This window comes from Paroedura picta, chromosome 7, assembly GCF_049243985.1.
Source record: "Paroedura picta isolate Pp20150507F chromosome 7, Ppicta_v3.0, whole genome shotgun sequence".
NCBI lineage: Eukaryota > Metazoa > Chordata > Lepidosauria > Squamata > Gekkonidae > Paroedura > Paroedura picta.
The window spans coordinates 49238946-49251043 of record NC_135375.1 but is presented as its reverse complement, the minus strand read 5'-3'; the positions used below and the strand labels follow the sequence as shown (position 1 = coordinate 49251043).

The window sequence follows — 12098 nt, the reverse complement described above, 5'->3', positions numbered from 1 at the left end:
GAATCATAGAGTTGGAAGGGACCTCCTAGGTCATCTAGTCCAACCCCCTGCACTGTGCAAGACACTCACAACCCTATCGCTCATCCACTGTAACCTGCCACCCCCTTGAATCTTCACAGAATCAGCTTATTCACAGAATAGTCCATCAAATTCAGTATTGTTTGCTCAAACTGGCAGCACCTACTTTCCTGGAAGAGTTTGTGGCTGTTAGGTGGTTCATTGGTGGATATGTAAGACAGGTAAGGTATGACCCACCATGCACTATGACTCTCATATCAGGAATATAGAAGCAAACTGCCCATCCTCTCCAGCACCCCACAACACATCCTCCTTTGCAGCCTCTGTGCTCTATCAGCACTTGAGTGGCTGCCAGGATAGCTGACTGCCCAGAAAAAGAGCAAGGTGGTCACAATGGGATAGTGGTGGTTTTACTTCTCTTTCTCCACAGCAAGTTGGTTCTCCTGTCTCATCTGACCAGTGGTGCCTAATGCTGAGGATGGAGCAAAAAGGCAAGGAGAGGAGCCCTTCCTCTTCACTCCACATATATAAGGGCTGGCAATGCTTCAACAACGCTGGTGAGAGACCTGCACAGAGTTACTCAGGTGATTAAATATGGAGACTAGAGCCAAGGATAGACGAGACAGGTCTTTCTACAAACCTGAGAAAAGCCCCAGGTTTACAAAAAATCTAAAACATTTTAATAAAATGAATGGGGAGAGGGGCTAAACCAATCAATAAGATAGGAGTTTCTGAAGTTTTACAAAGTAGATGCCATCAGTGGTCTTTGCTAGGTAAATATATCGGATTGCAGCAACCTTGGTACGCAATGTTGTGCAGTGGCAGCTTCCCAAGAGCAGGCTCAGCAGGAAAAGAAATAATACAGAGTAACAGACTTTGACAGAGAAGAGGGTAGAGACATAGCCATACACTTACACAGTCAGACCTATTCAATAACATTTCACTCACTGATGGAGTGGTTTGAGTATCAGGCCAGGATCTGAGAGAGCCAGGTTTGGATCCTCACTCTGACCGTTTGTGCACTGGAAGTTTCATTCCAGGCTACAGGCTGGAGTTTTAGTCGTGGCAGGTTGGCCCACCTCTTCCTGCACCTGCACGGGGGAGCATTTGACCTGGTGGGCCTCATCCAGCCCCAATTTGTGCTCCTGCATGAGTGCTAGAGCAGTGAAGTTCCCAGTGCGTAAACAGTCTCTGATGTGTATCCTTAGGCCAGTCACACCCTCAGCCTACGCTACCTCACAATTAGGGGAAGTCCTCAGTAGTCTACAGAACTGAGGGAAATGTTAAAGGTTTGCTGATTGGCTGAGCCAACAGCTGAATCCAATTATGTGCAAAGAGACATAAATAGTTTCATGTATATCTCAGCAGATGCTACTTCAGCAACATTTGGCAGAACAAACTAGAATCTAAATAACTACCTTTCCAGTAGGAATGGATGTGAGGATCAGGTCACTTTATTAGTTGTCATTTATGCATATTTAAGTTCTTCTTGTACTGCAGTATAAAAATTTAAAAGTGCCAAATCACAGGGATTCTATTCCATGGTATACTACCTAGAATTAGTCTTTTGAAGCCATATTTCTTGCTTCCAAATAGGATCAATAAGTGGTGGAAGAGTTTATCATATATACTTATGCCTTCCAATGCCAATAGTTCAAGATCAATGATAGAATAATAATATCCACAGAATAGTAAGCAATTTGCTTTGTTCTATACATAAGTCTCTGCATGACCATTCTCTACTGAATTACCACCATCCGTTAAATGTCATTTCTGATGTACCAGATTGTGAAACTGACAGAGACAAATGAGAAAATGATGATTACTTATCTCTGCAGGATAGTTTCCTCACTTGAAACCCAAGATGAAAAATGTAACTAGTTAATTAAGAATCTTTAAACTCAAAATAGGAGTACAGCAATTAACAAAAAAATTAGAGGCTTTCAGATGTGGTACAGTAAGTAACAAATCAGAGAGTGTTCTGGGTACTTTACCGCTCCACGCATTACCTCCTCTAATCTTATTGCAGTTACTAAGAGGCTGTGTCCAAATTATAGTGGAAGAAAACTATTTACCTTAGAAAATAAAGAAGAACGTTATATCAGTATGCACTTACCGATGAAGTTCCTAACATAGATTTTGGAGATCTTATCATTCCTGCAATGGAGTGCCGAATTGTATCAAACCTGGACACTTTATCTTTCTTATCCTAGGAAACAAGGGGAAAAGATTATCACAAACTAAACCAGCTTACCTTTGTAAATTAAGTACACAATATATTAGGAGTTTCATCAAAAGTAAGATGTTAAACTTATAATTCCACTATAGTATCTTCAGTTTAACTGTACATGATACTACTGAAAACTGAAAACAGCAATTAGACCTTTCCTCTGGAGTCTGGATGCCAGGTCTACCACCCACTGAAAACAGTAGCTATACACTTATGCTACATTACAAAGGCTAGGTCTGCTGCTAATTGATATTTCCACGTCTGCCCTCCCCCAGTACAGGAAACATATCACTGAAATAGTATGAATATTCCCAAAATTTTGGGATAATTGTAAGCATGACACTTGTGTAATATCAAAACAAAATGAAACATGTTTTTAAACACTATTAACAGCAGCTGCACATTTTGCCCTTATATAATGGAAGAAACTTTTGCGACCTGCCACCAGCCAGCTTCAGGAGTGGCGGGAAATAAATATAAATATAAATAAAAAATTTAAAAACCCACTGTCATCTTTGTTTTGCATTTGTAAGAGTTTTTTAAATTCAGAAAACATCTTCCATGCCTAGCCAACTGTAACTGCTCAGTGAGTGGTATCATATTTGGTTAAGGGCTAAGTGGGCGGAGAGTGGGCGGGGCTCTCACCAGGATAGGCCAGAGTTCTAGCCAGTCGGGAGGCCCAATCATTGGGCCAATGTTCTGACAGGGCCTGCCCACCCAGGGGAAATCTGGAGACATCACTGCCAGTCTGCTCCTGACTACCGCAGGGAGAGGAGGTCAGTAGGGCTGCCAAGGGGGATGAGAACAGAGGCTTGGACAGGCTGCAACACCCCTTTTCGCCACAAGCCTGTCCTAACTGTCGCGTCCAACTGTAACTTCCCTCTCTTTGCGTCAGAACACTGACAGAGCTGGCAGGACGCTGGTGAGTACGCTCCCTCTCCCTCCCTTCAGGCCTTCCGCGAAAGAGACTCTGACTGAGGGGAGGGAGATATTTCCAAGAACAACACAAGGGAGTCTGAGTGCATTCCTTTTGGGGGGGGGGATTTCTCCTTCTGCCAAAGGAAGGCCACAAAAAAGCCCCTTCTCACTTAAAATACTGCTCTGGCCGGTGGTTAGACACAGCCAAGCCATGTGTATTTCTTCTTCACAACTCTCTGCAGATTTGAGGTCTACTACAGTGTTATTCTGCAGACGAAACTGGATGCTGTTGCAGGTTCTTTTGTCTCCTGTTTCATCTGCACAACAACCCTGTGCAGTGGGCCTCAAGTCTTTCTATTCAACAACAACCTGTGTGGGAGGCCTTAAATGTTTCTTCTCCACCACAACCCTGTTCAAAGTAGCCCTTTCTGCCTGGGATGCTGATCTTTATACTCTGCAGATGAGCTGTAATTCCAAGAGCTCTCCAGGCCCCATCTGGAGGTTGGTTATGCCTGGGTCGGAAATATTCTTGGAGGTTTGGAGGTGGGACTTCAAAATTGTACAATGCCTCAGCCTTCAAATGAGCCATTTTTGCCTGCAATTGGGAGGGAATGGTGCAGGTGTGTCCCTCCTGGGCTATTGGCTATGGCCAGCCCTTACCAGCAACTGTTTGTATTTTGGGGCAGACAGACAGACCAGCATCAGTCCTGTGAGTCTGGAAAGTGCAGGAAGATCTAAGTAAATATTTACAGCCTGAAACTGTAAATAGTGAACTTGTAAATGGCTGGAGACACATTGTAACTGAAATGACTTTTTCAACCTTGGCCTGGCAAATGAAAAACCAGTATAAAAAACCATACTAAGGTCAAGACTGCTGTGCACAGAGAGACTTCCTCTGAGGGTTGCCAGCTTCCATGTGAGGCTCTCTACCCCACCTCCCTCATGGAGAGTCTGCTATGGGGAGAGAAAGGGGAGACAATTGGAAACTGCTTTGAGACACCTGAGGACTTTTGGGTCACTGCAGCCCATTCCCAGTTCTCTCAAACCCCTCACAACCCCACATCCATCACAGATTGTCTGCTGTGGGGAGACAAAGGGAAAAGGTGTTTGTAAACCACTTTGAGACTCCTTTGGGTAGTAAACAACAGGGTACAAAAATCCAGTTCTTCTTCTAAGGAGCAACCATGAAAGAAGCATGTGGGCACATAACATTTTATCAACAGTGAAAAAATGGAGCAGAAGGAGCAGGGTGCACACCTGTGTACTGTGACTACCCCATGTGTATTAGGGCAGGGGGACATTGTCTGTGGCCTAATTCACACAAGAAGGGAAATGATGCAGAACTGGGAGAAATTGGTTGCCATGTAATCTTCCCCTAAGAAGAATCCCCAGTCTGATTTTCCCTTCACATATCTGAAGACATGGCTCTGGAAAGCTCATCTGTAACCACTATGCCACAGTTCCCAAAGGTCAGTCCCATACTCAACGAACATTCCAAACCACAGGTTTGTGACACCCATATCTCCACACCCATGCCCTTATTTGTCACCACGCCACCACAACCTCCCACACAACACACACATTGAACCCCATGCCCTTATAGACTGGACAGCTCCCCCCTTCCTATTCCCACCGCCAAGCTATAGCGCCGGTTGTATTCCTGGATACAATGGGCTTTGCCCCTAGTAGACACATAAAACAGGTCATCAGCAGGAGAAGGTTCAGATGAATAGCTCAGTTGCTGAAGTGGCCAGATGGTGCCAACATTCTGAGATCAGTGAGACTATAGTTCACTCTATCCTCCAGTGTGGGAGGAGGTGGGCTATACAGTAATGTGCTGCAAATATCATAGAATACATCAATTATTTCACATGTATTCACCTCAGTGGGTGACATCACCATCTTAATACATTCAAGTTTATCACTGAATGATTTCACAGGATACTGAAGGACAACTCGAGCTAAGAGCTCACTCAAAGGATAATATGCTGTACAATATGCAAAGATTATGGATGAGAACAAAACAGGAGCATTATAATGTTGACTTCTACACCAAAAGAATCTTGCAACAGTTACACAACACAATAGTTAACATCTATTCCATCTTTATGAAGAATGTTCACAAATAAAACATCTGATTCTTTTTACCTGTCTCATGTCTACACAATACAGCATATCAATTTTAAATTACAATCTGTCCAACAATAAAAAGGCTGCTTGGACTCAACTGGCAGGTTGATTTTATATCAATGGATTAAATGGCTACTTTAAAAACTGCTCACTGCATTACCATGGATACGGTGCCTAATTTTGCTTCTAGGTCTGCCAGGACTTGGGATGATTAGCTCATTTCACGCACCTCAGGTAATGACAAGATAAAGGGTCTTCTTCAGCTAAATGAGTCCTAGGGATTAGCAGCAGCTAAATGACTGCTTCTCCTATCACTGAGGGGGAAGGGAGAAGAAACAAACTGCGCATCCTAATTAGATATCCTACAAATGCATTCAAAAAATGCCCTGATTTTATACTAACATTTTCTCCCCAAAGACAATGCTTCCTAAGATCCATACTAACCATCTGCCTACAATTATGCACATCATCCCTCACAAATTTCCCCCATGAAATTATTAAAATACATATTTTTCAGTCATTAAATCTGTCTGATTTATCTTCACAAGGCAGGAAAGCTGTTAAGGAAACAATGATTACAAAGACAACTGCTGGTCTGAAGGTCTACTGCAAGAGCTGACATGACAAGGAGAGAAGAGCTGTATTACCATAACTATCTTGCAGATTTGATAGACAAGTAGAAGAGATCTGGTGGTAAGAGGTATGCTTCTGCCATATTCAATCGAAATTTTATCTCCACTACCAAAAACCCTATTCAACCCTCTATAGATTATGAGGTTCTGTACTGTGGCTGAGATCAAGGCAGGTGAGGGTTGCTTGTGTATTGCCTTGCTGACTCCCAGTTCCCCTACCTGAGGTAACCAAAATGATCTATCCCTAGGTTTATGGTTCTAGGAAATGTCAACAGCCACACTTTTATCGAACATCTGCTTATCTCTTAATATTTATTTACTTACATTATTTATAGTCAAGATTTCTTACAGTGAGTCTACACAGATTACGCATGTAGAAATAGTTGTTGTTAGGTGCGAAGTCATGTCCGACCCATCGCAACCCCATGGACAATGATCCTCCAGGCCTTCCTGTCCTCTACCATTCCTCGAAGTCCATTTAAGTTTGCACCAACTGCTTCAGTGACTCCATCCAACCACCTCATTCTCTGTCGTCCACTTCTTCTTTTGCCCTCAATCGCTCCCAACAACAGACACCCTTTGAGGGAGGCGAGGCTAAGAGAGCCCAGATATTACTGCTTGATCAGAACAGCTTTATCAGCAATGTGGCGAGCCCAAGGTCACCCGGCTGGTTGCATGTGTGGGAGCGCGGAATCAAACTTGGCATGCCAGATTAGAAGTTGGCGCTCCTAACGACTACACCAATCTAAATTGGAGATGCAAGATAACGAATAACCAATTTGAATGGTCACAGAAATAACATCTTTATAGGAATTGGAACAATGAATGAAGTTTCAGACTGTGTATTCTTTTTGGTATTTTTTATGTTCTTTTTGCTTATTGTCTTTAGTTTTATAAGTTATTTCTTTTCTTTAAATTAAATAAAAATATTATTTTTAAAAGGGGGGATTTGGTAGATGACAGACGGGATACCTCAACATTTAGAGGCAGTATTCCTCTGAATTCCAAAGCCAGGAGAAGGCATCAGCCTCTATCTATGCCCTGTTGCTGGCTATCAAGAGGAACTGGTTGGCTCCTGTGTGATACAGGATACTGGATGATTAGTCTGATTCAGCAGGGGTCTTATTATGTTATTAGGTTCAGATGAACATTAGAACAGTGGTCCCCAACCTTTTTATCACCGGGGACCAGTTGAAGCTTGACAATTTTACTGAGGCCCGGGGGGGGGGGGGATTAGTCTTTTGCCGAGGAATGTTGCTGCCACCGCCTGAGCCCCTGCTCCACTTGCTTTCCTGCTGGTGCCCCTGACTTCCCACTGCCCGCTGGGGGGCACTGCCACACTGAGGGGGAGCCCCAGCCATGGCGGCTGCTGGAGAGCACCAAAGGTGAGCCGTCGGCAGAGTGGCAGGTCAGCCCCCGAGGCAGCATCCAGGGTTGAGGACGAGGAGCCGCGGCCCAGTACCAACTGATCTACGGACCAGTACCAGTCCCTGGACCAGGGGTTGGGGACCACTGCATTAGAAGACAACATCCAATGGGAAAATTGGCTTCTCCATCACAGCAGATTTTCAACTAGAGGCTAAACAGACATTGACTGGAAGGCTTTAACTTTGGATTTCTTGCATTAAACATTGTGGACTGAACTATAGCCTCCTTCCAGTTCTACAATTAAATGAAGCTGCCCCCTGTCTTTTGAAGCCTGTTCCTGGTGACATATAAAAGTAGCCACCTAACTCTTAGATTTTCTATATTACATAGAAGACCTAACTCTTATTTTCTGTATTACCTAGCAAAATAAGAGATGGTTTGATGATTCCAGCAGTAAAGTAGGCCATCTTTGGATGTCACATACCCAAATTATCTATCAGTTTCTAATTTATCATAACTAGGAAAACTATTACATTTATGCTTGGATATGACTTATCTACATACATTTCAGTCTGGGCTCTATTGTTTCCATTAACCACATTGGTTTTCATAGAGAATCTTTGCCAATCAACTGTTAAGGGATCATGTGTTGGAAATCCATAGTAGTTGCATTCTTAGCAAGCATAATCTTATTGCACTGCTTAAGACATATTTTATTTAAAATATTATAAAATTATACTATCTGGCATATTTATGACATTTAAGAGAATAAATGCCTTAGCTTTCTATACACAAAGCCGTACGTACATCTTTAGTATATAAAGAACACTGCAAACTACTGAAGCCTTTGAGTACATCTATCTATATTCTTTCCATTCGCTGCTCACTGGGGTGAGTGTAAGGGGCATGGACCAGGCAGGGAATATGGTTCCCACCACCTGCAGAGACTTGACATGGCCCAGTGGCACCCCCTAGGGCATGTGCCCTGACCAGCCTACCTTAAATATGCCATTGAAGACAGTGTTGTGTATCACCTGTAAAGGCCACCAATTTGTTTCTGGGCTTTTGAAAGGATTGCTGGGCTTCTTTAAAGCTCTATCAGATGAGTTCCAGAATATCTGAAAAAATGCTTCCAGACATACCAGGTGCTTGCACTCCAGTATCTAAATATGGTGGCTCCCTATGGGAACCAGCATTACTATAAATTAGGGCAGGCAGGATTTGTGGGGATGATTTTTCTGCTGCTCCCTCAAATTCAGACATCACTATCTCAGGAAGTAAGGGAAGAATCATCTCTACAAGTCTTTGACACCAACTTGGAAACATTTCTACTCTGGAAAGACTTTGAGCTAAAATGTTTGCTGTATTGTATCAGATACTTTATGCACTGTTCTAAAATTGATTAAAAACAAACACCTGAAATCATCAGTTTTTACAATTCCAGAGTTTAAGTCATCAGCCATCTCAGGGGCCTTTCATGTTCAAAAGGCAGTATATAAGAGCACGAAAGAAACAAGCATAGGTAGTTACCATATGTGACCAAACATGGCCTTAATTAGTAGAGTTGTCATAATTTAGCTGCTTAGTAAAAGGATGATGCATATCCTCCTTAGCAAGCTTTATCAGATTTCTTTCAAATTGAAAATACAGAGGAGATATCGGTAAGTACATCTCTCATATTTTCAAGTTTCAAAGCATTTGGGCATTAATCGCATTAGGGTTGGGGAGTAAAGTTTGAAAATATTGAAAAACTCATAGAAAATACAGCTGGAAAAATCTTCACACACTTTGAAATAGTTTAGGGGGAAATCTTAAAATATAGCAGTGCAATTATTTTCCACAAGCCATACAAAATTTAGACTATGCCTTCAAGGTAAGTGGTAAAGGGTAAGCTTCCCAATGTATACTTGATTTGTAATAGGATTATTTTTTCTATGTTCTCATGGAGAAACTTCAGGGGTTTACAGAGTTCTTTCCCAACTGATAATGATGGACATTTACAAAACTGGAAGAATTCAGCATAAGTCTTTGCAGTCATTTTTTCTCTTTCCTCAAATTATTTTGCAAAGGTAAATGGTGACAATATCAAAGACAGGAAATGAAGATGGAGATATCTCCTTAAAGGTCTGGATCCAAAATTCTCCATTGGGATATGGGACCTTATAAGAGAAAGCTTGTTTTATTTCTGATATGCATCAGTATGGCAGTCAAGCAGTGGTGAAGACATACACACAAAGGAAAACCAGCAACTATACTTAAAAAGTAAAGAGCAACAAAGAGTAGGAAGAGGAAACTGCAGCAGAAGGCTAAGAGGAAGAGACCAAAGTACCAGCACCAGTAGAAGAAGCACTATAATGGAAGAGAAGGAAGCAGCCAAGACAGTAGTTAAGAAATTAATGGAAGTACATTGAAAGCTCGCCCATCTCACTTTTTCAATCATCTAGTTTGCCTGCTAGAACTGCCCCAGCTGGCATGCTGAGGAAGCCATGATAATAAACGGAATGAAGGAAAATTGCTGTTTTTAAATTTCTTGGGAATGAATGCAAATCTTTTTGAAATCATAACTAGACAACCAGAATAAAAGCAACCACAACAGGATCTCTACTTGTGAAACAGGCAGACTACAGCATTGATCCACCCAGCAATATCTTCTCTGTGTTAAAGTTATCATCACAGCCTTCTTACCTTTTTCTCTCTTCTCCAATATTGCTGTAGCTCTGGGTTAGTTCCCCTCCACCACACACACAAAGAAATCTGTCACATAAACATATATTGAACCCTCTCCCTGCAGCTACACCAACTTCTTTTAAATTAAGGTGATGGTCTTTCCCTAAATATATTAAGAATCTTCCAGAGTGATCTTGCACAACTCTGAAAGCTGCCCAAGAAAGGAAGGCAACTTCTTCTCTGGGTCCTGCACTAGCCGCAAACATTATTTACCAAATGCAGTCTTATTTTATCCCCTCTTTTTGAGCTGTCCCTGAACCTTCTCATAATATAACACAGAGGCACCATCAGCAGGCTGTCCATTTCTCCAAAACTGACTCAAAATGCACATTCACTATTTTTCACCTGTCTCATCCGGCCTGACTGTGAAATGTTCCCATACAGATTTAACCCCAAAGTACTTGACCATCTTCAACCGGCTAGGCTGGCCTAGCCTCTCAGTAATGTACACTATCAGCCTTTATCCTGATCCCATCCAGTCACTTAAATTAAATCATTGGAAGAGTAATGACAGTTAACTGAGGCTTTCTGACAGTTCTATCAGCTCCAACGTAACATCAAAGTCAGGAGCAGGCCAAAACCCTCTGAACAAATGCTAGGTACTCTTTCTTTTGAACCACTATCAAGCTAATTTCCCTCTCCTTCCAGAGAGCCAGCATGGTATAATTCTTCTAGCAACCCGGGGGGGGGGGGGGCTTTGCAAGTGACTGCACACCTTGCTTACTTTTCATTCAAGTCTGTTAATTCTATAAAGTCAGCTCAAAAACCCAATCTAATTTTGCTCCGATGAAAGGAGGAGAAACCCATGCATTGTGAAGTCTGCCATAAGCATCATCATGAAAACTTAAATATATGTTTAATGTTACCTCAGAGAGATGGTAGCTTTTATGTATTGTTACTTGCTTGGAAAGTGGCTACCTGAACAATCATTGAGTGCTTACAAATGTGTCTAGCAAAAACACACTGATTTGCACATATATCAGAAAATAGAAATACCTTTGATCTTCATAAAGTTCTGCATTATGACTCTGTTTTTCAACACAGCAACTTCTGAATCTTTTTTCTCTCATGTATAAACACCTGCTAATACTGGAATGTACCAAAGTTCATTGCATTCTCCACTGTAGCCTTTATGATACCTATGGCATATAGAAATTCAAGCATCTATTGAGCCATAATTAATAAGCTTCTTTATTTAGTCAGCATCATCTCTTTTCCAGACCATCACTTTTCTGGTCATAGCCAATAGCTGTTTTCCTTCATAATATACTGGTGATGCCTTTCAGGCATCTTTTCTCAACTGTACAACTGTACTTTTCTCAACTGTACAGCAGACATAGGTATAAGAGGAACAACACTACCAAGATCACAAGTTAGGCTATAGCCAGCAACTGAAAAAGAGGCAGGTGTCAAGGAATTGTGATAGATCTAGACTTAGCCAAATGGAGTTTGAAATTATTTATTTGGCCTAATTCTGTTGCATCCTGTAACTCCAAAGAAGCACAGTGCTTTGTGTACATAATTTTCACAACCTCAGTCAGCAGATGCAGCTATTGCCTGGCAAAAAAGACTTTTTTATCATAGGTGGTGGTAATACAAATATGCAACATTTTACTTGCATAAAAGCAATAGAAGATAAAAGTTCTGAAACTAAAGACTGATTTACCATCAGTACCTGGGTTGTTTTTTTTTAATGGTGTTTTATTAATTGACTCAAGAAATAAAGTTAAATTTGCTAACAACTGCAAGAATGAATTAGCCCATGGAGAGAAGGCATGTTCCAATTAAAGTAGCTTGCTTAAAGAAGAGATGTAATAAAATTGGTGAGACTGACCACATTAAAAATTAAATAAATGAACTGGTAGAAAGTTTACTGGATTCATTTTTTATGCTATCAGAAAATGAATTTTGTAACAAAGGAAAGTATAATGTAACTTGAGAGTTCAGTGTAAGTGGATTAAGAAAGTAACTAATAACATTTTATATATCGATAGATGCATATATGTTTTCTGTGTATTTTATGATAATATAAAATTACTACCCCCACACATGCACACAAACACACACAACCTCAG

The 12098-nt window shown here is 41.4% G+C and overlaps 1 protein-coding gene across 5 annotated transcripts in view; it reads right to left on the bottom strand.

The window, feature by feature from the left end:
* The window catches only part of FER (FER tyrosine kinase), a 165413-nt gene that overhangs the window by 108834 nt on the left and 44481 nt on the right, over positions 1-12098 (bottom strand). For all 5 annotated transcript variants that reach the window (XM_077347748.1, XM_077347750.1, XM_077347751.1 and 2 more), the window contains one exon: positions 2135-2227. In XM_077347748.1, the coding sequence (XP_077203863.1) occupies positions 2135-2227 (93 nt within the window). The remainder of the gene's footprint in view (positions 1-2134; positions 2228-12098) is intronic.